The sequence below is a fragment of the Lates calcarifer genome, unplaced genomic scaffold (assembly GCF_001640805.2).
Source record: "Lates calcarifer isolate ASB-BC8 unplaced genomic scaffold, TLL_Latcal_v3 _unitig_864_quiver_1153, whole genome shotgun sequence".
NCBI classification, from domain to species: Eukaryota; Metazoa; Chordata; class Actinopteri; family Centropomidae; genus Lates; species Lates calcarifer.
The window spans coordinates 11,011-37,905 of NW_026118053.1; the positions used below are offsets into that span (position 1 = coordinate 11,011).

Below are 26,895 nucleotides of genomic sequence, written 5' to 3' on the forward strand. Positions count from 1 at the left end.
AGTTCAAGCCTGGACTTTCTGCTTTTATAAGACACAGGAATGATACTAAGCTGATAAAACTCCTCAAGAACTATAAGTCCATCTCACACAGATGTTAGAGCAGCTGTCTCCCACCCAAAAGCCAACATGTTGCGTAATGAAAATACTCCAACCACTGCTCTGAACTAAGACACTGGTCTTAAAACTGGGGCCAGTAGATTACAGGGTTTTTAACCTCTGATATGCACCGACACGTCTCTCAGCCAAAACAGCCAAAATGTCTAGAAAACTTTGTTTTGTTGTTTAATTTCAGTAATGTCTTTCAAATCATATTTCATTCTTAAAAATCCACTGGTTTTACTTTTTGTTTTACTGATTTGTTTTGTTTTTTTGCATCTTTCATCCTTTTTATCTTTATCATTTCATTCTTTCTTTTAATGCTCTTACTGTATTGAATTTATTGTGCCAAATTGTTTTATCTTGACTTTCTCACGTAAAGCACTTTGTAACCATTAAAAAAAGCTTTATATATTATCATGATTTTTCATTTATAACTGCTGTTTCTAAGATCAAGAACAAACTATTAAACTCAACATCTAAATGCACTGAAATGGATAAAACAAAAATAACTGTCAGCAGCAGATGTGTTGGATATTGGTATATTTTCTCATAAAAACTGATGGATCCATTGTGACTGATGTTTGTTATCAGTCGTGCAACTGAAGAGTTGTGCTGTAAACACAAAGCTAGTGGTGAACACAGAATAAACACATTCACAAAATGACTGGATAAGTACATTCCTTTCCTTATAAAGTATGTTTGTTTGTGCATTAAATCTTTTCTAATACTGATATTTTTTAGGCACAATATATATATATATAATTAGGAATGAAGATCTTCAGTCATTTTGCATATACCCTGTTTGCATAACCCGTGTGAGTCAGAAAAATGAGTCAACACCAGCTAGAAAAAGAACACAGAGTGCAAGTTTTGACACCGCTGACCTCTGTGCAGAGACACCAAAAGAAGAGGGAAAATCAATTGTCTTTTTTAATTACATTATCGAAGCATAGATGCATTACTTGTGAAAAAGGTAGAAAAAACAGCAAGTCTTTCTCAATAAGTTAAACCTCTCTGGCCGAAGAGCGGGGCCGGCTCACAAAACAGAAGATTTCCCGTAAAGCATTCGAATTCATTGAAACAGAAGACAAGGAGTTAACTCGTGTCGCTGAAATAAAAGTGCGTCTCCTTGTTGAATTTAACTTGTTAAAAAAAAAAACCAAAACAAAACAAACATAGAAGATGCAAGTGGCTTATGTTACAGTCCTTCCACCCTTTTCCACAGGGTTTTGCAAGCATTTTTTATGAAACTTCAAAAGTTCCATCGTTTGATCGACAAACAATAAGCTGAGTTATAGTTGGTAAAAAAAATTATAATAACAATAACAATAATTACAATGACAGTAATGACAAGAAATGTAAGTAATAAACACAGTCCTGTACAGTCAGTCTTCTGATTGACCACAGCCAAACTGATCGATTATCGATTGGTCTTCAGCCGCCTGACAGACCCGTACTGACTGAAGAAAGGTGGCCAATTTTGTCGTCTCCTCTCAGCTTCATTCTCCCTCAGCTGCCCTCGACTGTGGATTATTGGAAAACGCCTTTTCCATTTCATCCCCCTCTGCTGTGAAGGAGATGTGATTATGAAGAGTTCATCAAACAACAGTTCATTGTTCAGGGTTTTCATTTCTGTCAGTGTAATATCCAACTCACAGCTACTCTACACGTGATATCTACTGTATTTCATAATTTCTATAAAGTAAATATAAAAAAACTGTGAAAAATACCCATCATATGTCCCTGAGACATCATTAAATATCTTGTTTTGTTTGACCAACACAAAACTCAAAGATATTCAGTTTAATATGATGTAAAACAAAAAGCAAATTCTCACATCTGAAAATCTTAAAGCATCAAACTTGGGGTGTTTTTGACAAAAAGACCTTAAATGAATAATTGATTATCAAAATAGTTGCAGTTTAATCCTCTTTCAATTCACTAATTGATTAATTAACTAATTGTTGTAGCTATAAAAGAAACTCTGCTCTGTTTGTCTGTGGATTTTTAGGCTAGTGTGAGAACTAAACAACTGGACAGGTCGACTTCCAAGGAAGTTCTAGTTTGGTTTGTTTGTGGTGTAAAAGGTCACTGGTTCCTGCTCTTCCATTGTGATTATATACTGTATATCTGTTTTACATCATTGTAAATTGAATGTTTTTAACTGTTAACGGTTGCTTGATCAAAACAAGCAGTGAATAAATAATAATCAATCAATCAAAAATAAAAAAGGCACATTTTCCTATGTAAAATAAAATGATGACAAAGAAAAAGTGAAAAAAAAAACTAACTACTAACTGTAAATGACAGCAAATTGTGTTTGTAGTAAAGGAAGCAGTTCTGTCATTTTATTTTTGTGCCTTTATTTTGAAGAGCACTGCTCTTCTTCTCCGTATACTTCCGGTTGTTGCTGCCGCTAGACTTCCCGCTCACGATTTGTCGTAAATGACCTGCTCTCGTTGTTTCTGTTGGTAAGACATGCAAACAAATTATTTACTTGTTATATTATGTGTAGAAATTTATGAAAGGAATTTTTTATTGTGGTTCGCTTCATGTTTTGTGTTGTTTGCATGTCACGTTAAGGAATGTCAGTGCGACGTGTAGGCGGAGATAGGCTGCTAGCAGGCTGAACATAAACTTAGCGCCCTTGGAAGCAGAAGGAGGTATGGAAAGATTAATGGTGTTCATTGTTAAACAAGTTGTTCATTTCGTTTAAAATATAATTTGTGTTAAGTTTAAAAATGTAAACATGTTTCTGTACATTATGTGTGTGCAAATAATAGGTACTGTGGTATTTGTATTTCTGTTCATATAGTTTTCACGGTGTCAAAATTAGAGGAGAAGAAAAGAGGAGAGAAGTAAAGCATGCACCAGTCGAAGCTCTCTGCATTATTTGGTTATTCCAAGTGGGCCGCTACAGTGAAAACTCCCTGGCTACAACAGACCTGCCGTCCCTGTAGAGAAGCTGACGCCATTTCATCTGAGATCCAGCTACCAACCTGTTCCCAGCCACCTAACTCCGCTCGCACTCACATTCAGCACAGGCAAGATTAAAAAGGACAGCACGCTGAAGGTATAACTACAGATGCTGAAAAAAGAGACATTGGGTACCAAGGAACAAAAGGAACTATTTATGAACACATACAGCACAACTGAAGTGCCTTAAATACTAACATAATATTTTGAGGTCAAAATAATTTGTGAGCTGGCTACTAACACATAATAGCTTTGAAATTGGTGAATATTTCAAGACCAATGGCACATGTGTTTATGGAATAATAATTCATGACATGTTTGTTTATGAAAAGTTGAAGGGTGAAGTTCTTTAGCTATTAATATTTACAGCGCTCATTTATGACATTGTGGTTACTGTTTTATGACAAAATCCCTTTGAATGTCCATAATCTGTAAATGCTTGATATAAGTACAACTCTGTGGTAAAAGATAACTGCAGCTTATAAGTGTGAATTCAGGCATAGGACAATCAAAAGACACGCCAGACTTAAAGCAGTTACACAAACAAACAAGATGTCACCCCCAACAGAGGAAACAGACAATCCCACAGACACGCCACTCAGGTCTAGCTCACGTGAAAGAAAGCTAACAGAGAAAGGCCAAGAGATGCATGACCAAGACATCAAAAAACGTGAAAAAACATTTAACAAAGCCTATAACTCTTGGAAGCTAGTAGCAAGGGAGACAAGGACAAAATTAAAAACCTTCTGCTCATTAGAAGACCTCAATAAATTACATGAAGATATTCAAGCAAAGTACGATGCTGTAAAACTACAGTATGAACCTATTCTACGTAACAGTAACACCACACCAGAGATCGTCAAAAAAATGGATGCCTGTGGTGTACTGACCATGGAAATTCGTGACCTCATAAGCAACCGTATAGAGACTATTAATGAAGATTATAATGATCAACTTGAAAAGGAAAGAGTAAGAGAAACATTAAACAAAAATGAATATGGGTCTGTCTTTGGCCTAACTAAAACTGAAACTGTAAGTTCATTCGAGTCATTAGAGAAATCGAGCAAACACTCTGGCTCAGCTAGTACCCACGGCAGTAGAGTAGATGCAGAAGCAGAGCTTGCTGCTAAGCTGGAGCAATCAAAGGCCATGGAAGAAATTCAAGCACAGCAAGCACATCTTCACAAGTTAGAAAGTGAATGGAAACTTAAAGAGGCAAAAATGTTGTCAGAAATGAAGCAAAGAGAGGTGGAAATGCAACAACAGTTGGAACAAGAGAGAGCAAAACTGCAACAACTACAAGCAGAAAAGGAAGTTGCTATCGCAGCAGCTCGTGTGAGAGCATATGACAGTTTTGAAGGTTTTGAGAACCACAATGAAGAAATCAACTACAAAACTAGCTCTGCGTGTTATAAAATAAAAACTGAGCCTCAACTGAATCCAGACGCTGCTTCATTCCAACCTCACCAGGCAGCTCCTGAAATGACAATGACCCAGGAGTCTGTCAGTCTAGCTCAAGCAATCGCCAGCTCATTAAGTATGAATCGCTTGCCAGTCCCTGAACCCACCACCTTTAGTGGTGATCCTTTAAGGTTTACTGATTGGAAGATGTCATTCATGACTTTGATTGACAGAAAACCACTCTCAGCGAGTGAGAAGATGTTTTATCTCAAAAATTATCTTGCTGGAGAGGCGCGCAAAGCTGTAGAAGGTTTCTTTTATCGAGATTCAGAGAATGCATACAATGGAGCTTGGAAAGTTTTACAGGACAGATATGGTAACCCATTCACCATACAGAGAGCTTTCCGTGATAAGCTCATGAAATGGCCAAAGATCAGCACAAACGACCCGCTAGCACTACGAGAGTTCGCCGACTTTCTCCAAAGCTGTACTGAAGCAATCCCATACGTCAAAGGACTGACTATTCTTAATGACTGTGAGGAAAACCACAAGTTGCTCAAAAAACTGCCAGAATGGATTGTCCGAAAGTGGAGTCGAATTGTTGTGGACGAACTTGACACATCTGGCAACTATCCAGATCTTGCATGCTTCACAGGGTTCCTGAGCAAAGAAGCACGGATAGCTTGTAACCCTATTGCTTCTCCACTGTTGATAAATTTCAAACCTGTAGATGATAGAATCTCAAAGAGAGCCAAAGCCTTCAACACAAACACACAACCAAAGAGTTTCGCTCAGGAGAAACAAGAAACAAACAGCAGTAAACCAAAATCACCTTGTTCTGTCTGTAAAGGTGAAGCTCATGGCATCACAAAGTGTCCCACTTTCACAACAAAGAGTGTTGAAGATAAAAGGGCATTCATCCATGAAAATCGACTCTGCTTTGGATGCTTGAGAAAGGGTCATATGATCAAGGACTGCAAGAGGCGACACACGTGCAATATATGCAGCCGTCGTCACCCAACCTGCTTGCATGAAGACAGGAAGCAAAGACCTGTAGAAGCAATAACAAATAGCTCCACTTCCACAGAAGAACGTGCAAGTCAGGAAACACATAAGGTCGTGTCCCATACATCAACACAACACGCTTCTGCTACCTCAAATATCGTCCCAGTCTTTGTGTCCTCAGTACAAGAACCACACAGAGAAATACTTACATACGCGATACTGGACACACAGAGTGACTCAACATTTGTCTTGGAAGATGTACTTGACAAACTGAATGTGAATGTCCAGCCAGTAAAGCTGAAACTTAGTACTATGACAGCCATTGACACAATCATATCAAGCAAGAGTGCTCATGGTCTACAGGTTCGAGGTCTCCACTCGGAGAACTGCATTCAACTACAGCAGGCCTACAGTCGTGACTTCATCCCGGTGGACAAGTCTTACATTCCAACGAAGGAAACAGCATTACTGTGGCCTCATCTCAGAAACTTGGCAGATAAGTTACCACCCCTCCAAGACTGTGATGTAGGGCTCCTAATAGGATACGACTGTCCAGCAGCACTGGCTCCTCTTGAAGTCATCCTAGGTGACAGAAACCAACCGTTCGCACAGAGATCAGAACTAGGATGGAGTATAATAGGCTCATCGAACCCCCACCTAGACAGACAAGGAAGTCAAAGCTTTGTGCATCGGCTAACAGTAAAAGAACTGCCAGTTCCATCGACGACAGATGTTCTAAAGGCCCTGGAATCAGACTTCATTGAGAGAACTCATGAGGATAAACATGTGTCCCAAGATGATGTTCATTTCATACAGTTCCTCAGTAACCACATCACACAGAAGGAGGACAGGCATTATGAAATGCCTCTCCCTTTCAAAGGCAACAGCCCGCCCAACCTACCAAACAACAAGAGGCTAGCCACAGTTCGCCTACAGTGTCTTAAGAAAAAATTAAAGGCCAACAAACGATACTATGATCAATACAAAACATTCATGGAAGAAACAATTAACAACGGTGATGCAGAGCCTGCCCCTACAACATCTGAGAGAGAGACAGAGTGGTACCTTCCACATCATGGCATCTACCACCCCAGAAAACCGGATAAGTTGAGAGTCGTTTTTGACTGTTCAGCCAAATTCCATGGTGTTTCTCTAAATGACACTCTGCTAACTGGGCCTGATCTAATCAATCCTCTAGTAGGAGTACTTTGCAGATTCAGGAAGGAAGCCGTAGCCATTATTTGTGATATTGAAAGAATGTTTCATCAGTTCTCTGTCACTCCTGAATCCAGGAATTATTTGAAGTTCCTCTGGTGGGAAGGCGGAGATTTGGAGAAGGAACCACAGGAGTACAGGATGGCGGTGCATCTCTTTGGAGCCGCTTCATCTCCTGGATGTGCCAATTTTGGCTTAAAGCATCTAGCACGACAACACAAAGCTAGCTATCCTCTAGCATCAACATTTGTGGAGAAAAACTTTTATGTTGATGACGGGCTAGTCAGCGTCCCATCAGTTGATGAAGCCAAACAACTGATCTCTGAGTCGCAAGAGTTGTGCCAACGAGGAGGCCTGCGCCTTCACAAATTCAACTCGAATGAAGAAGCAGCGCTCTCTTGCTTAGACCCTTCTGAAAGAGCAGCAAACATCGAGCCTCTAGGTTTTGATCCAACGCCATCAGAACGTGCTCTCGGCATTCAGTGGTCAATAAAGGATGACACTTTCAGCTTTAACATCACTTTGAAAGATCAGCCTTCAACTCGTCGTGGTTGTCTGTCTGTCATCGCCTCTCTCTACGATCCACTCGGATTCATCGCTCCATTCAGCCTAAGTGGAAAACGCATCCTTCAAGAGCTTTGTCACAGAGGTATCGGATGGGATGACCCACTCCCAGAAGATATGAAGCCACGGTGGGAGGAATGGATAAATGGTCTTCTCAAGTTGAAAGAGGTCTCAATTCAGAGATGTTACCACCCACATGACTTTCATGACATTGTCAGAGTAGAGTTACACCATTTTTCAGATGCCAGCTGCGTGGGATATGGTGCATGTTCTTACCTCAGGTACAAAAATGACAAGGACGAAGTCCATTGCAGTCTCGTGATGGCGAAAGCAAGGGTCGCACCCTCAAAGGTCACAAGTATTCCAAGGCTAGAACTCGCAGCAGCAGTAGTTTCTGCAAAGCTCAGTGTCATGTTAAAATGTGAACTTGACATGAAAATTGATCAAGAATTTTTCTGGACTGATTCACAAGTCGTACTTGGGTACATCAACAATGATGCTCGTAGGTTCCACATATTTGTTGCAAACCGTGTTCAACTGATTAGAAACAATAGTAATCCCAATCAATGGTATTATGTGGATACCTCAGAAAACCCAGCCGACCACGCATCCCGAGGTCTTCGCGCTTCAGACATTCACTCAACGAACTGGCTGCGAGGACCAAAATTTCTCTGGGAGCGTGAATTACATCTAACGCCCAGAACTCCAACAGACTTACTCGTCGGTGATCCTGAAGTCAAAACAATTCAGGTACTTGCAACCGAAACCAATAACTGCAATGACATCCTCAGGCGTCTGAGTCAGTTTTCTTCATGGACAACACTTGTAAAGGTGGTTGCAAGAATCAAGAGACTGATGTCTAAACAAAAACAACATAGTGAACATGTAACTGTCGAGGAGCGTGAGAAGGCTGCTGAGACAGTAATTAAGATTGTACAGCAGCAAGCCTTCCCCCATGAAATTAAAATGCTTCAAAGTGGAAAAGACCTTCCAAACTCAAGCTCTCTCTTCAGTCTTGATCCCTTCTGGTCTGAAGGACTTCTCTGTGTTGGTGGGAGATTAAAACAGTCATCTCTCTGTCACAAAGTCAAGCATCCAGTCATCTTACCAAACAACAGTCATATTACTAAGCTGATTGTGTCCCACTACCACGCTAAGACATGCCATCAGGGTCGAACCCAGACACAAATGGAGCTTAGGACCAATGGATTCTGGGTCATTGGTGGGAGCAAGCTGGTTGCTAAGCTAATACACACCTGTGTGCTTTGCAGGAAACTTCGACGGCCAACAGAGAACCAGCGAATGGCTGAACTACCTAAAGAACGTCTTGAAGCCTCAGCACCTTTCACGTATAGCGGCATGGACTGTTTTGGCCCGTTCATTGTAAAGAAAGCCCGCAAAGAATACAAAAGATATGGACTAATTTTCACATGTCTGTACTCTAGAGCCGTCCATATTGAGATGCTCGAAGATTTGTCAACAGACTCATTCATCAATGCATTGAGATGCTTCATCAGCCTCAGAGGAGCTGTCCGACAACTACATTGCGACCAAGGTTCTAACTTCATTGGCGCCAGAAATGAGTTTAAGGAAGCATTTAAACAATGTGACGCCAAACTACTGGAAATCTTCTTGACTGAAAGGCAATGCGAATTTGTCTTCAACGCCCCTTCTGCCAGCCACGCAGGCGGTGTCTGGGAGCGGCAAATCAGAACCGTTAGAAACGTGTTAAACGCCACCTTTGCACAGTGCCCGGGTCGACTTGATGACGCCTCTCTCAGAACATTGTTTTATGAGGCCATGGCTATCGTTAACAGCCGCCCATTAACAGTAGATGGAATCAATGATCCACAAGCGCTGGAACCTTTAACACCGAATCATCTCATCATGATGAAATCTAAAGTTGCTCTTCCTCCTCCTGGAGTATTTGTCAAGGAGGATTTGTATGCTACAAAGAGATGGAGGAGAGTTCAGTATCTCATTGAACAATTCTGGGGTCGCTGGAAAAGGGAGTATCTACTCAACATATCCACAAGAAAAAAATGGCACTTACCTCAGCGCAACCTCAGAGTCAATGATATTGTCATCATTAAAGACGACAACCTCCCAAGAAATCATTGGCAACTTGGACGAGTGGTGGAGACTGTTCAAGACAGCGATGGCTTAGTCCGTCGAGTTAAAGTGCAAGTAGGAGAGCGAAAGCCTCAAAGAAAACAAGATCCCCCATCCAAACCTTCAGTTATTGAGAGACCAATCCAAAAGTTAGTGCTTCTCCTTGAAAATTGAGTGGAACAGACAGAGTGACAACTGTTTGTGTACACATTGCTTCATTGTATGATGTTGTACAGTTCAATTGCATACCTCTGATAGTTCAACATAAAGTTATTCATTTATTAGAGTCAAGAAATCCTACACAATTCATTTCCTCTTTGTGTACTTGTTCATTCATTGTAGTAGGATTTGGTGGGAGTGTAAATGACAGCAAATTGTGTTTGTAGTAAAGGAAGCAGTTCTGTCATTTTATTTTTGTGCCTTTATTTTGAAGAGCACTGCTCTTCTTCTCCGTATACTTCCGGTTGTTGCTGCCGCTAGACTTCCCGCTCACGATTTGTCGTAAATGACCTGCTCTCGTTGTTTCTGTTGGTAAGACATGCAAACAAATTATTTACTTGTTATATTATGTGTAGAAATTTATGAAAGGAATTTTTTATTGTGGTTCGCTTCATGTTTTGTGTTGTTTGCATGTCACGTTAAGGAATGTCAGTGCGACGTGTAGGCGGAGATAGGCTGCTAGCAGGCTGAACATAAACTTAGCGCCCTTGGAAGCAGAAGGAGGTATGGAAAGATTAATGGTGTTCATTGTTAAACAAGTTGTTCATTTCGTTTAAAATATAATTTGTGTTAAGTTTAAAAATGTAAACATGTTTCTGTACATTATGTGTGTGCAAATAATAGGTACTGTGGTATTTGTATTTCTGTTCATATAGTTTTCACGGTGTCAAAATTAGAGGAGAAGAAAAGAGGAGAGAAGTAAAGCATGCACCAGTCGAAGCTCTCTGCATTATTTGGTTATTCCAAGTGGGCCGCTACACTAACTGCTGTCAGATTAATAAACCTGACAAAGATTGTCTTCATACAGCCCTGCAGTGTCAATGTCTCACCTCACTGGGGTTCGCAGTAGAGGTTGTTCCCACAGAGCACTCAGTCCAGTTCATGTACCTCGTCCTGCAGGGAGGCCGAGGGTCGCGCCGCCTCGCTCATCCGTTTGGCCATGATGTCCCACTGTGGAGCCAGGGCTTTGGACTTAGAGCCTACAGAGGAGGAAGAAGAGCACAAGACACACACATACACACATACACACATACACACACACACACACACACACACACACACAGAAACTCAGTCCACTGCTACTACCAGATATTAAGGATAAAATCTTCTGCCCTCTAGTGGCTACATTAAATACTTTATTAGTATCTATGGATCTGCACTTCTTTTACATTCACTCTGGTGCTGTGTTATTTGAAAAAAACAAAAAAAGTAATATGTGATTCATAGAAATAAGCACAAATTCAACTGATGTAAAATTTGTCTTGTAACCTTCACCCAATTCCCACACTCCCCTCAATGGTCCATTATCAACAGCTCAAACAGTAAATACGCTCTGTCTTTCACTTGTTTTCTACAGGAACAAACAGCAGCCTGTATTTGTCAAATACCAGTTAAGAATAAAATATTCAGCAAATAATTCTCATAAATATTCATTATCATATTGTTGACAATCTGACTCAAACCAAGAATTTTAGTAATGTATTTAAGTAATATTTCTCAAAGTTCAGTGAGGTCTGCTGTGTAAACCACTGTGAGCTTTGCTACACAAATGTCAAATTACAAAGATAGATTCATAAATAATAGTGATTGAATGTTCCACGGCCAAATCTTCAACTTAAAGGTGAAGGTCAACATTTAAAAAGTAGAATCGTTAGAACAAAAAACTCACTGTAAAACCACAAACTGGCGTTTTTAATATTTCTGTTTTTGAACAGATTAAATAAACAAGATAACGTTGTATTAACTATAGAGGTACTAGTCAGTGGATTTCTGAACTCTGGACAAAGCCAGGCTAGCTGTTTCCCCCTGCTTCCAGTATTTATGCTAAGCTAAGCTAACAGATATGCGAATCATTCTTTAAGTAACTGACAAAGAAAGCAAATGAACATATTTCCCAAAATATGGAATGATTCCTTTAACTTTCAGCCTTTGCCCAGCAGAATTAGTATAAATAAGATTGATCAAAATCTAAATGAATAAGAAAATAAAAGGAGACTGGCATTGATACTTGTGAATGTACTCTTATACATATTACTCTATACATAAAACAAATCTGCAACTATTTTGGTGTTCCTTAAAGTAATTTTTCAAGCAATAATGCCAAAAAAAAATTATTTTTCAGGCTCTCAAAGGCGAGAGCTGCCTGGTAAATTGAATATAAAATTAATATTTTGGGGTTTTGTTCAGGGTTTCAGACTTTTGATAGCATCACCTTCAGCCCTTTTTCTGTGTTTTCTGACGTTATATAGGCCAAACACTTAATAATCTGATTAACAGTGATGAAACTAATCGTTAGTTGCAGCTCTGCGCAGCTTAGTGAAACAACAATGTAACATCTGACTTACCAACTAAAACAAAGGAAATAATGCAAGATTGTTATGATTAACAGTTTGTGAAAAATAAATATGCTTGCAGCAACGTTTTCACCCTCTGTCAAATTACCATAATATGAAAGACTAAGTTGATAAGTTTGTGTTAAAATAAAAAAATAAAAAAACTAATCCCTAATCCTGGAGCCTGGCTCATTTCCAACCCAAATCTCCTCCTGGTGTGTTATCCCAGCCTGGGCCTGAGGTGGGATCACAGACCAGTGGAGATGCTCTCCCTCAGGATACACTTACCAAGCCCTCCTCCTCCTCCTCCTCCTCTCCGCTGTTACCATGACAACATAGACCATAGCCTCCAGCTAAAGCAGCAAGGCCGATGCGATCCTCTCGAAATCTCCCTCCCTCTCTCTCTCCCTCTCCCTCTTCTCTCTGTCTTCCTCTGGCATACTCTCACTCTCTTGATCTCTCAGTCTGTCTCTTCCCCTGTCTCGTTTCACAGGGGAGCAGGAAAGTGGGACATAACCCAAAAAAATAAGAGCCCCACACAAACTCTTAACCCGTCGGCAATGGATCTTAACTGTGCGTTGCAGCCACAGAGCTCAGATGTACCTTTACACTCTCCTAAACATTAAAATTACCACTGTCTAGCAGAGATATTAAAGCTTCAACATTTATGTTTAACATAAGACATAGTTTAGTTTTTGTCAATACAGTTAAAACAATTAAAATTTTGCTGTAATAATTAAAAGAATGCCATCTAAATGAGTTTAAACGGTAACGATGGCAGCATTACTCTATCCTAATAATGTTGTACATACAAGGATCTGCTTTCAGAGCCACATTTGCACATAAACTGACACTACTGGGGCTAATTCAAGTTATTTCCTTCATAAAGTCTCACATCTCATTAAAAGTCTCACATTAAATCTACCAAATAATTTGTAAATTTGGTTAGGTGATCATGATCATCAGATTTGAAGAGGAAAACTGTCATTTTACATCTTATATCATGTTCACTTTAAATTACAGTGCATATTTGATCAAGTTTAATGTTTGTGAATATCTGCAATGATTTACAAGATACTAGCAGCCAAAAAGCTCTGCGATCATAATGCAAATAATGATGTAGTTTTAAACCAGTACTCCAGCAATTTAGCATCTCCCTTCAATAACGTTTGAGGTCTTTTGGGGGGTTAAATTATAGGTCAAAATACTGGTTCCTGCATCTCCAATAATCCGGTTTTTAATGCAGGTTTTCTGTCCCAAGCCAACATAACCCTGATGACATGACAGAGATTACGCTGGAAAGCCTCCTCCAGTGCCACAAAGGATGTTATTCAACTTTGTGTGTAAAATTGGGGGAGTGCTCCTTTAACATAAGGAGTCCAATGACAAAGCAAACACAGACACAAAGATACAAATCCAGACACAAACACACACACAGAGACTGTGTTGAGCGTCTGCTGCTGTCTACTCACCATCCAGTCCGTTGTGCTGTTCATAGGTGCGTTTTCCCAGGATGGTGGGTGAGCCATTGTTGAGGATGGGAGAGGATTTTATGGGCGTCAGGCTGCCTGTAGAGATGGACCCTCCGCGAGCTGGCGGGTCAGGCTTGGCTGGACAGGGATGCGCTTCTGAAATGTTAAGAGACATGGAGGGATGGAGGGAAAGAAGATGAGAGGCAGAAAACAGGTTTTTAAGTAGAGAGGACAACAAAGAGCAATAGAGGAATTCAAAAACAGAATAGAGTCAACATTATTTTCAACTGTTTACCTGAAACGAGGTGAGATTTTCAGCAAATTTGCACATGAAAGCAGTGTTTTATGACATGAAATCACTGCCTCTGATGCTGATTTGTTGCTGACATTTTTATGAATAAAAACAAACGCCATATTTGTGACCATGCATGAGCAGCAGAAAGTCCTACAAATTTATCTGTGATTTGCGAGCAGCAGACACTGAGACAGTGTTAACGTAATAAATGATTCAACATGAACACAAGATTCTCAACAACTGTAAACATGTCTGGATGCTAAAGGCTGCTAAAATATGGTGAGTTAACTATAACTTTACTTCTTTTATAAGAGAAAACATAATACTTTTCTGCAAAGTAATGTGTATCCATTTCAGGAACAAAGTGTCATAATATAAAAGCAACCAAAAGCAAAGCAGTTAAACCTGACTGACGGGAAAAAAAACAACTGAACTAAGTTCCAGGTTCTTCTCACCTAAATATCGAACCACAGACTCCAGAGGTTTACGTTCCACAGGTTTCAGTGGCAAAGGCTTTTTCGGCCTATCTGGCAGCCGCAGGGCACCTGTAGAAATTCATCACAAGAATAAAGTTCAATAAAAGCTTAATGGGTGATGCAGTAGAGCTGAGAGGAAAAAGAAAACCTGTCATTGCTGCAGTGTTCAAGCTGTTTCAGAATGTACAGTGAGGGTGACAGGGTCCTTACATTCTGCCTTGATGGCTGCTGTGTTGACAGGGAGGTAGGGGTGCCTGGCCAGATATCGTGGCCTGATGATGTCCTGGCAGAGGCGGCGGGTCATCCGTGTCAGCCCAGTGGTCTGCAGGTAAAAAGCCTGTCGTGTCTTCACTGCGAACTTGGGGCTGCCGCTGTGCCGCAGGGGCAGGCTGTGGGGGCTCTGGAGGTACACAACAATATCTCTGTTAGATTAAATTAACATACAGTTTACACTTGGACTACAGACAGGTCAAATTATCACCTGACTGATGGCAAAGAAAACATTTGGAGCAAATCGTTGAATTGGATTTAATCACTTGGATGTATTGATAAAGGCTGGCTAAATGGATGCTTCCCAAAATGTACCATCCATTTAACACATGGGCCCAGCTAATGCAGACAACCAAAGTTATTTAACAGCTATTTATACTTAGTTGAATTCACTGTGGAACTATATGTGCACTTCATTAAGTTGGCAAATATCCTGTGTATGTGGTAACTAACCTGATATATCGACATAATACACACGTTTAAAGTATTTGGACATTAGTATACACTTACTTTGAAAAGTATAGTTTTGAGTCACAGTCAGGGATTATAGAGACATTTCAGGCAGAGATTACAAACATTTGGATTACCCTGTTTAAGGTGTCTGAATCATGGTCATTTTTTGCAGTTTTTTTCTTTACTTTTTTTTTCTTTAACATAAAATATCCAATTTTATGTACATTAGAACTGAAAGGATTTTTCATTTAATTTACACGATCAACAGAAAATTTACCTTCAACTACTTTGATGATAAATTAATTGTTTTGGCTACTTTTAATGGCAAAAATACAAAATATCCGCTGCTTCCAGCTTCTTAAATGTCATATATGATAGTAAACTGAAAATCTTTGGGTTTTCAAACAGTTCAAGAAGTCACCTTATTATTTTGCACTATCACAGGCAAAATAATCAACTGATCAGTCAAGAAAATAATAGTTAGTGTGTACCATGTTGTTGCGGTTGGGTCCAGGCCTTTCTCCATCCAGTCTTGTGGGCATCTTCAGCCCTCCATACTTCTTCCAGTAGGTCCAGCAGGAGGCGCACAGGCGACACTGCATGTTGGGAGGTCCCCACGAGTACCACTGGTAGGAGCTGCTGGCTACACACACACACACACACACACACACACACACACACACACACGTGCACATTGTGATTCATAATCCACATATAACCATGAAGACATTCTCATGTGCGTGCGAGCGAGAGCACAACCTTTAATCATTCATCACCAAATTAACTACAACCACTAAAATAACTCAAACAATACTTTGCTGGAGGGCAAGTAACGCTATTATCTCTCCTCTCCATTTTGTAAATCAAATATCGAATGTGTGCCACATAGAGACAGCAGGGTTGACTTGAGCTCTTAGTGAGTTAGTGAGTGGTTTTCTGCAGAGATGTGTTGATAAAAACACAGATTTTAAAGTTTGTTGTTAGCTGAGATCTTACAATGACACAAGAGTAAAATCAGTACAAAAGGATACTGTTGTGATGTATACTAAATCACAAATACACATAGCACTTAAGATCTAAGCCTGTTTTATTCTTGTTTTTAATGATGCAAACAAACCTTGAACAGCACCAGATTATCACATTAATAATTGAGTAGTAGAGTACGTCCACATTTCTCCCTGTTTCAGCCTTTCATATACACTAAGCCAGAGATTTTCTCATCTAAATACTACACGTTTCCAAAAATGGCTTCCATAGTGGATACATATGGCTTAGTGGCTTATGTTTTAGTGTGTACATGGGAAACTGAGCTATTGCCAAACAATAAAATAAGCCTAGAATGAGGAACATGGAGTGAATTTCAGAGGCAGCATGACTGCATACTAAGTCAACACAATTAGAAGTGAATTCATTGAGGTTGTTGCAAATCGATGCTAAGGCAGGTCTGAATAAGTTGAAAATGTTTCAGCTTGATCAGAAAATTCATGCCTTTCCTGGGGCTTTATGAATCTGCTTCATACAAGTACAGAGATGAGAGGAAAAAGGGACAGACCGGAGGGAAATAACAGAGAGACACATTCCCATAGGCATAGTCAATGCGTCCATTGTTAAGCAGCTTACAGCTAATGGTTGTACAGTTAATGCAGTGCACTGGCTGTTGGGGGCAAATAAACACAAATGGTTCAGTGGTCAAATAAGGCAAAGTTAAAAATTCACTGTTTTCTTTGCTTGTGGATTTTTGCCTTTCTTTAACAGATGACAGCTCTAGCTGGGAGTTGAACCGTGGACACTGCACTTATGTGGTATACGCCTTAACAATTAGGCCACAAGATGCCACAGAATTGCCTTTGCTTTCTTGCTGTCTGAACACCTTTACATCTTAGACTGGGCCTCAGGGTGAAGAGGAGGCTTGAGAATTGATAAACTGATCAATGAAATGACTCTGAAAGAGGCATTTAAATGTATGACATCTTAAGTCAAAAGCATATTAAACACACAACAGCTCTGTTGTAGGTCAAAGCAATTACTCCAAGTTCATCCTGTACAATTGAGCAAGACTGAATGATATTTTATTGAATCTGGTCAATACTAGATGACTTCTTGTTTCAAGAGTGACTTACTGTAGCAGCTTTCACAGGCCCTGCCCAGGCCGGGGGTCTGTCCCGAGCCCGGAGGTCCCGGGACCCCTGCACCCGCTGCTCCATTCACCAGAGCTGGCTTTACATTGTTACTCAGCTGGTTAGGGTTTGGCTTGTTACTGTTGGGGCACAGAAACAGAGACAGGGTCAGAGCAACAAAGATAAGACAGGCCTGCTCAGTGTACAGTCACTGAGAGAATAGATCACATTCATCAGCCCACTGCCACAGACACTGATACTGTACTGAGAGCTGACATGAATACTAATGGAGAGAAAGAAGGGTCTGTGCTCTGACAACAGCAGCAGATTTCCAGCTTTGAAATGATGCTAAGAAGGTCAGAACATCTCCAAACTTTTCATATCTCAGTGTAGTTGTATGAAGAGAGTGCTGCACAAATGACCTTTGATGAATATGATTAAACCCAATATTCCACACAGAAACTGGCTTCAAAATACTCACTAGTTAGGGATGTAGACCTGCTTCAACTTGCTTTCTGCCTCGGCTGCTTTTAATCGTTTCTGGAGCAGAGACAGAGGCAGAGGAGGCAGGAGGAGAAAAAAAAAGTCATTAAACTACTTGATTTGAAAAAGGATCATGGAATAAGACAGATATATTGCCTTTTTCAATAAGAATAAATACGTTTGGGATGATTTTTAGCATGATATTTCTTATTTTAAATTACAGAGTGTTTTTGAAAAGAGAATGTAAATGTGTACTTTAGTCAAACTAACACTGACCCAAATGTAGAAAAAGGAGAACAAAAGAAAAAAAAAGGGACAGGCTGATGTTTGGGCTCATCATCTGACAGAAAAGGAGATCAAGTATAAACAAATCAATGGAGAGCAACAATATTTTGGTTATTAACTCAGGATGTGCAGTAAATCTGATCAAGCCTTCATAAAAAGATCAATTTGTTACAGATATTGGAAAGTAATGTTATCGTGAAAAAAAATACAGCCAGTGTTAAATGACATTAGGAAACTTTAATTTAATTCCCTGATGTATACTGGATGTTTTTACCTGCTGAACATATCTGTCTGTGGTCTTCCACATGTAGTAATACTCAATAATACTCGTCAGGGACTTCCAGGGCAACTATAGGAGCAGAGAGAGGACAAAATATGATTTATTATTATTTCAGTTAAAGTGGTGGCAGCAGAGATCACTGACAGGTCACCGGGTTTCAATCTCCAGACTACCAGCTGGTTCAAAAAAAATTATTTGAAACAGCACAAAATATTTGCTACACACGCTTGACAATAAAGAGCTGTAACATTTTTCAAGGCAGCTGGGAAGTTTTCAACAGCACTGTGACCACCCTAAAACCTTCAAAAAGTGTGTTTCGTAACTAAACTTTGTGTGAACTTTACAGAATTGGGCATAAATGAATTAAACTGACTACTCGTCTGTGACAAAAATACACTTTGTACCAAGAGAATGGTTATTTCAAAACAATTTTAAGGAAACAGACAACTGATAAGTCAATAAATAATAATAATAACATCAGAAACACACACATAAAGGCTCTCCCACAATCCCAAACCACAACACTACATCTCTGTTACAAGCATCATCTGCACAGAAGTAAAACAAACTCGTACTACCAGACTAAATAACACTATGTCAACAGCACAGAGCCTACCTATAAACTGGAGACGAAAACAAGAACAAGAACATTTGAGGTAAAAAAGCAAAGAAGTAACAGATTGTTCCAGTCTGGTGGTGTTTTAAACGTTTTTAGAAATTATAGGCATGAATACAGATTCTTTGTATATACGACAAAAACAACACAAGTGGCCACAAAACCTACTGGAGTTGCTCTGTAAACTTCCCTCTAAGAAGTTTGAAAGGAAAATGAGCTGTCAAGTGGTGGCCCCACCCATAATGGTGGTGTAGTCCTGTTGTTTGAGAGAAGGCCTGGGTGGAAACAAGAGCGAGCGGCACCGACAGCAGCCAGCCACCAGGTGGTGGAGTGATGCACACAGTGAGAGCCGAGCACAGTGTGAAGTAGAAAAGGTCCACACAAACGGCAGCACCATTCTTCTCAAGCTGAAAACACCAGAGGACGGCGAGGAGCTACAGCAGAGAGGCAGCTTTCTCCTGGTTTTTAACTAACACTCACGCCTAGTTTTAAAATAAATAAATAAATAAATAAATATTCCTCTGGAATGCTTTTAGGGGATAAATGATCATTGTTCTCAGCTTTAGCATTTTCACTCTGAAGTACGAGCTGGTTGCAGCATTACCTTACAAGACTACTACTGTGCTTAAACGTTGTATAAAAGCTACATCAGCTAAATGCCTAAATGAAGCCCAAATGTCTGCAGAAGTTCAGCTCTAATTCTGTGGTTTCTGCACTCACAAGCAGCAATTATGGGTGCACACTGAATACTTACTGTACACATCTCTAAATTAGATTTCAGGCATCCCACATACAAGCAGGGTGGCTGATGACCAGCATACCAAGTGCTCAGGATGTTCTCCATGTATAACTTTGCTATACTATTTAATTCAGCAGAAATATCTTTGAATTTTTTTTTTAAAAAAGACCCAAACCGCACAGAGATATGAGCTATAAAATATGTCGTGACACCTCTCCACAATTAAAGGAGTAGTTTGACGTGTTGGAAATGTGCTTATTCAAATTTCTTGAAATTGATACCACTCTTCTGCTATTCTCTTAAAATAGTAAAACACTTAGAAAACATTTCATCTGATTAAATTAAAATGTCTGTTGTAGTTAAAAATGGGCAAAATATAAGATGAAAAAAAAAAAAACGGTAATGAAAGATCTTCCTCAACATATCTTATCAAGCAACTAACTAATTAATGGGTAGTTCGGATATGAGATTTTTAAATTATTAATGAGATTTCATGAAGGAAAATATGCATAGTAGCACCTTTAAAGCTCACTAATTAACACAATGTGTCTCATTTGTTTAATTTGTGAAGAGCCAAAGTGTAAAAATGACACAATGTGAAACCCTGGACTCTTTAAAAGTTACCAGATAAAAGCGCGTATGTGTGTATTTTTCTACTTAACAGAAGGCTTCAGTGTTTCTCTCTACTCTTTATGCTAAGCTAACTGTCCCTTGGCTAACAGACAGAAATGAGAGTGGTATCAATCCTCTCATCTAAGCCTAACTAAGCTCTTTTTTTTTACGGGTTTTGTTACTCACAAAATCCTGCTGGATATCGGTGAAATCTTTGCCGTATTTCTCTAGAGCCTCCTCGAACAGGTTGGCCTCGGAGGCACTCCACTCCTCCATTTCATCCCTGCAGAGGACGGGCCCACCCTGAGGCACCAGCGCTGCGATGGCTCGAGTCATGTCATAGCCCGTGGTGTGGAGGGTGTCCATGGCGTGAAACTAAAACATAAAATAGAAACACGTGAATCTGGACTAATCATATGATGAAGTTCTGCAATATTCTGCTGACTTCTTGGGATGACACACTTTTATTTGTTCAGTCCACAGTGTGCAGCCCCTTGTGCAAGGCTTTGGGCGATGTTTGTGTGTGCATGTGGCTAGCTAGAAGGCCTCTCGTCTATGTTTTATATATGAGGATAAGATCTAGGGCAGAATAGACCCACACCAGGCTTCTGGGGCCAAGTGCTTGTTAAGGATAACCAGACACAGACCTCAACAATCACAAACAGACACACAAACACACACTCACATGTGCACAACAGGCATTTTCTTTGATTAACAGCCTTGCTTCTCTCCTACACTTTTCACCTATGGAGTGATGCTGATTTAACCCAAGGCTGCTTTCATGTGTGTGCATATGTGTTTATCTCACCAAGGTGATGTCTCTGGAGGCTGCAGCAGCGCTCATGTGAAGACTGGGCTGCCGGACAGAACTACTGCAGTCCAGGGCTCTGGCAAATGTACCTACTGACCTATGAAACACAAACATGATGCAAAAGATGAAGGTAAAATATATATGAAGAGAGAGGAGACAAACTTGGGAACCAACTGGGCGTTGGTGTTTGATATAGTTCCATCTGGTCTTTTTCTAAACTATTTATTCACAAAAGAATTGAAAGACGATTCAGCTGAAGTCCAAAATCCACTGCTTCCTGATAAAATATTCAGTAATGTAGCTTTGCTATGATACACCTCCAGCCAGTTAGCACAAAGGCAAAACTGCTACGCAATAACAGCTCTAGAAAAAAAGCTCTCCAAAAAATACTAGAATTGCCAGATGTTAGGGAAAGTTTGACTAGTGAATACACATCTTCGCTCTTGTGCTGAGAATTAGTCAAATAGCACAATACCACTCCTGTGACTGTCCATTAAATATGAAGCAAGAGCTAGGACATGGTTAGCTTTGCTTAGCATAAAGACTGGAAACAAGTGAAACAGCTAGCCTGGCTCTGGACACCCACCAGCACCCCTAAAGCTCAGCAATACACGTTCTTTTAATTTTTTTTATTCAATGTAATTCTGTTCATCTTGGCTTGAGTTTTTAGCATTTAACATTTTGCTTCCTACCTCTCTTGTGCATGTGTCTGTTTACGTTAGATTCATGTAAATCTGAGTAGACGTAGGCAAGAGTGTGTTCATATATACATGCAATATATGTTGGTATATGTACATTCCTGTCTGAATTCATATTTACCAGAGAGACATATCAATCTTCAAGAACTAACTCTTGTCAAGAAAGCAAAAAAGCAAATTTCCCAAAATGCCAAACTGTTCCTTTAAATATTAAATATTTTTTATTTTTTAATATTTGTATGTTTTCTGTGTTGACTTACCGAGCTACTACTAAGAACTGGTCGATCTGTTTCTCCGTCAGTGAGCTGTTGGGGTCCCAGACCTTCTCCTCTAGTTTCTCCAAGTCTCTGCCATCCTCCTCACCTACATGGACCCAGAAGTTCCACAGATGCAATCATTTCATTTTCTTAAGTCGTCCAAATGTGGTTCCCAGTTGTGAACATTTTGTTAAATCCACAATCAAATTTGATTTTCTTCCTGATTTTTCTTTTGTAAAATAACTCCCTCATGTGAAGCCTTAATGAAATCCAGAGTTGAAAAGGTGCAGTCTGCCTGCAACCAACCAGCCAACCTGCCTGAGCTTCTAACACATGTAAAAGAATTTCATTAACATGGGTTTAATTAGAGAGCTTAGCATCCCATGGTGCCCTAATTGGAGTTTCAGAGGCTCTCCCACCTGCTAAGAATAAAATTCTGGCAAAACACTGAAGCTGAAATCTGGCAGAAAAATAGTCACATTTGTACTGAATATAGGCACAAAATATGGTCATAAAATGTCTGAGAAATATCATTCAGAGTGCTTGAATGAAAACAATCCTGGCTTTTAATATTATAGATGAGCTGTGAAGTAAAAACAAACCTCTGTGCAATGTATAGTGTGTACGCTGACATTAAGAGAGTTTACAGGACAAGTCTGGTGATATTTCATATTTGTCTTATTGTCAACAAATACCACGAAAAACAAACAAACAACTGATCCCACTAACAAATATCGTCTGTGTAGCCGAAGTCTGACATAACTTGATCCTCTTGCCACCGGCCTCCAGCGATGTCCAAAAATCATTAAAAACATGTCAGTGAGCCACATGGTTGACATGCTCCTGCATTACAGTGAACCTGGGCACTGTAGCTTCCACTACCATGAATTAGAGCACTGAAAATAGTTCCCAACAGAGGATCTATTTCCTCCTGTTTGAGTGATGTTTGCTAAACACTACAGTGCCCTGCTGTTTCAGGAAATTATTTCATCTTTTTTTAAAATGACAGTATATATTCGTGACCCATTTTTGAAGAGTTATGTCTACTTTAGGATCAAATGAGTGCCATATAATGTGTAGCAAAGTCTTAAAGTATTGAGAGATGGACCAACACATTATTGGATTTGGTCTGTTTTATTAGAATTGTTGACAATGAGAAAAATACCAGCCCTATCCTTTAAAATAAGGGCCACATTTCTTGGTTTGGACAGAAACTAAACAACTGTTAGGTGTATATTTATTCATACATAAAGACATATGCTTACATTATTTTTGTACAGTTCACATTATATTCAGTCGCTCAAATTACCGCCTGTATGCTACTTTATATTTGATCCTGTTTTCGGTGGAAATGTGAGATTTTATTGTCAAGAAACAGGAAGCTTCGTTGTCATACTGTGTTGTGAACATGGCCGAACACATTGAACATTAAAACTAAATTCTTGTCAAGTAACATCATGCACCTCATTCTTTCCATACTCTCTGGGTGACTGTTAAATCATCAGTTGTGCAGGACATAGACAGTAATCTTTTATTTTAAATGCTCTGATTATGTATAATCATGCTGCCACACTATGACTGCCATGGAAACTTTGGTTAGTTTTTTTTTTTTTTTTATAACTTTACTTGTAAAAAACAAAAGTAACCTCTGGCTCGGGGTGGAAAAACCCTGTTTAAGGTTCATAACGTGTTCCTGAGAATTGAGCACTGACAAAAACATGAAAAGTTAAATAGTTTATTATGGCTCTGACTGCCCTATTAATGCTAAAAAATTGTTTTAAAGAAAAGTAAAAAGTCCCCTGCAGGAAAACTTTCAAGTGCTACTCTGAGAATACATGTCTCTTGAAAACTGTGTCAATTAAAACAAGACTGAAGTACGATGTACCTTCTTTCAGGAGGTCGGTGATGTCGGCCTGGTACTTGTTCCCGACGCGGATCTCCCCCTTATCAGCCAGGAGAGTCTTTTGCTGAGGGTCATACACCAGCGAGTAGAAGAAGGCATCCTGGGAAATACAGATGGCAGGAAAGCATGAGGATGCAATGAAAGGAACAGGAAGCGAGACGGGCAAACGGAGAGGCAAAAGAGGAGTGTATGTGTCTCTGCGTGTGTGTGTGTGTGTGTTTCCCCTCTGCTAGTCTCTCGTCTCCTCATTACTGTATGTGAGGAGAACATTCTGGGTCAACACGCTGAATAATTCATCTGGAAACAAGAATCTCTAAACTCATAAGTCTCACACACACATTGTCTTACACGCATCCTGAAGTCTAACACACCTAATCACAGTTTAGGAGACCACATCACGCTGTTACGACATTAAGAGCTTGAGTAAATACCTCTCTGTCCAGGTAGGACTTCAGGGCTTCTGTTTCATTCAGCAGTGTCACACAGCACTTCCCCCTGGAGTCCAGTGAAAAAAAAGAAAGGAGAAGAGGACAAATGATTGGTAAGAAGTTAAGAAGGAAACACCGGAGGAAGAGGACACAGAGGAGGCCAGAAAGAGGGAATATTTAACGTGAAAGAGAATAACAGACATGCATTAAAGTCCATGGGATAACTGGTTACATAAGTGGAAGATGAAAGCTGCAAGCCTGGACCAAACTCCCCTCTGCAACCGAAACTGTCTAAGAGGATACTTTGATGTGAGAGCATCTCAAAACCGTGATATTGATTTAGTTCCAGTTGGCGCTGCCTTTTATTTGACAAATCACAGTCCAGCACCTTCTCTCCGTCCCTTATCTGCTACTGTCTGATTTCTAATTATTTACCAGCTAATTACTCAAACCTCTCTAGCATGAAGCAAATACAACCTGGCAGTTATAAACTCAACCACCTCGTGTAACCTCGCTACTCACTGATGTTAAGTTAGAAAACTTCGCTGAGCTTGAATTCTCGCTAAAACAAACAACTCATCAGGGTATTTTTATTTGAGCAGTTGTCAGTTTCCTCTTCCTTGCGACTCTTCTGAAATGTCAAGTAATAATGTGGTAATGATTAGGTGGGTTTGCCTGGAGCTTACTGATGAGCAAAAGGTAGTTCTATATGTAGAAACAGCTTTCTGTTGACATTTAGTGCTTGATGTGCACACTGGATATGAGCAGGTTGTTTTATGTCTGAGTTGTTGAAACCAAGTGAAAGCTGATTCCTGAGAGATGGCTGCTTCAAACCATGTTTCAGCCGTCATGTGCAGCAGATGCTGAGGGTGAAGGAATTAATAAATGATCACTCTGTCGTCATTCACCAAATTAGTCAGGAAACTAGTTTTTACAGCCACATGTACAGAATCCAAGAGGCAGAAATTAGCTCTGTAAAACTGAAGGTGGGTTAAAGGGTTACTTAGTCACAGCATTTGAATAAGTCTTACGTTTATTAGATGTGAAACGCTGCAATTTTAGATGCACCTTAAATATCTTGGGTCAAAGCTATTCACTTTGTTAGGTACATCCATACATTCTAATGCAATCTATTACAACTGTTCTTCTAAAAAAGATTACTTTTATGTCTGTAATTTTCAGTTTTAATGTTCAATTTTTGTTGAAACTGAGTGTTATAATAGTGATTTAGTTCATAGTGATGGTGTTGTGCAGGACTCCATTATATTCAGGGGTATTTCTAATATTATGTATGTGTGTAAATAAGTAAATTGAAAGGACAAAAAACTGAAAACACCTCTCAGTATAATGTAGCTCACCTTTAACCACCATGACCTCAATAATAAATACATAATTGAGTTCAGACATTTTGACAATGTCACTAAAATAGTGACAGTGTGATATTATGAGCTTTGTGGAAATGGATGTTATGACAAGGCTGTTGTATTGGATTGCATTCAGGTGTAATTTTTAACATTTTAAAGAAATTAAATTCAACTGTTATATAACTGCTATATTATTTATCGTCTGCATTTCTGTAATAGTCATTCAATGTGCACAGAGTTTTATCGCATTGCCTTTGTAAACCTCACAGGAAACAATGTAGCACATAATACATCTCAATTTCATCTGATACCAGCCTCACTGTTTAGTATTTACTGTTTATATCTTATCAGTATTTACTTACTGCGATTGTAAACAGAACATTTCCTCATGCTACTTCACATTAAAATATAGAGTAGCTTTTATTGTGAAGCAGCTTTATCATGTGCAGTATGTTTGTCACCTCGGTTAGCGCTGACTATGATGGCTCACCAAAAATTCTACAAAGCAAGAAAAAAATGTCACTTTTAATTTTTTAATTTTTGCAGGGGAGTCATGGAACAAGAAGGAGCAGCCACAGTGAGCTGTTAGATGAGTTTCAGGCAACAGGCTGCACACCTCAACTCCTCAGCAGGGTAACTAACTCCTTTCACTGTGCCCTGCTGTCGTGTGGAAAACTAGTCGCATTGTGTGCAATTATTTTTCACTGACTTCTTTATTAAAACAAGGTAAGGTTGATTGGTTGTTCTCTGTTTTAGAACTATTCACTCAGGCATCTTGATAGCTGAGTGGTCAAGGTGCATATCACATAATTCAGCCAGGCACCTTTGTTGTGTGGTATATCCCTCTCTATCCTCGCACAGAAGCTGAAAATAAAGGAAAGACTAAAAAACTTCAACACATCATTTAGTGGTGTAAGACCTGTGAGGTGAATGGCAGCGTACCTGATGTGTGTGGCAGGTAAAGACTCCAGTTGGCGGGACAAGAAAAGCTCTCTGTGTCTGAGCTGGTGTTTCTGTTTCTCAGGGAGGTCCGCCATCTCTGGATTCTCCATCTCCTCTCCAGCTCCCCTGGGTGGGGAGAAAAAAGAGGGCAAAGGTCAAACATACGCACATCAGATGAGGCGGAACAATGGCGTCCACAGGGAAAACTGGCAAACGTATTGGCTGCAGCACACACACACACACACACACACACACACACACACACACACACACACACACACACACACACACACACACACACACACACACACTGAGGTGCACAACAAGCGGTCATAAAGGCGAGGATGCAAACTTGATGAGCCAGAACAATGAAGTCCCAGAGAGAGGGGGACTTGCATATCACACACACAAACACACACACACATAAAATCTTACTGATTATACTGTATATGTAGAGCATGTAGTGTGAA

General features: G+C 39.8%; 2 protein-coding genes across 8 annotated transcripts; one reads left to right on the plus strand and one right to left on the minus strand.

The window, feature by feature from the left end:
• Positions 1 to 1,011: 1,011 nt before the first annotated feature.
• Positions 1,012 to 26,540, minus strand: LOC108880169 (metastasis-associated protein MTA1; the record flags this gene model as incomplete). Of its 2 annotated transcripts, none has more annotated exon segments than XM_018671585.2 (15): positions 1,012 to 1,663; positions 10,422 to 10,571; positions 13,397 to 13,552; positions 14,147 to 14,236; positions 14,378 to 14,567; positions 15,382 to 15,533; positions 17,011 to 17,147; positions 17,489 to 17,547; positions 18,050 to 18,124; positions 20,209 to 20,397; positions 20,831 to 20,930; positions 21,792 to 21,894; positions 23,674 to 23,791; positions 24,123 to 24,186; positions 26,426 to 26,540. In XM_018671585.2, coding segments are annotated over 14 exon segments (1,658 nt in total), but the record flags the coding sequence as incomplete, so codon positions are not given.
• Positions 1,675 to 10,384, plus strand: LOC108880168 (uncharacterized). 6 transcript variants are annotated; one of them, XR_007812671.1, is made up of 3 exons: positions 1,675 to 9,903; positions 10,016 to 10,095; positions 10,248 to 10,384. XR_007812671.1 is itself a non-coding variant. In XM_051069374.1 (3 exons), exon 3 carries the CDS (start codon positions 3,628 to 3,630, stop codon positions 9,544 to 9,546), a length of 5,919 nt encoding a protein of 1,972 aa, XP_050925331.1. In that variant the 5' UTR covers positions 1,675 to 2,570; positions 2,683 to 2,762; positions 2,915 to 3,627; the 3' UTR covers positions 9,547 to 10,384. The 6 variants fall into 6 exon arrangements, 3 of the variants coding, with proteins under 3 accessions (XP_050925331.1, XP_018527098.1, XP_050925330.1); XM_051069374.1 differs by having other exon boundaries at positions 1,675 to 2,570; positions 2,683 to 2,762; positions 2,915 to 10,384; XR_007812670.1 differs by having other exon boundaries at positions 1,675 to 10,095.
• Positions 26,541 to 26,895: the final 355 nt, after the last annotated feature.

Coding starts and splice junctions, on each gene's coding strand:
- LOC108880168 (XM_018671582.2), top strand. CDS start 3,628: ATGTCACCCCCAACAGAGGAAACAGACAATCCCACAGACACGCCACTC.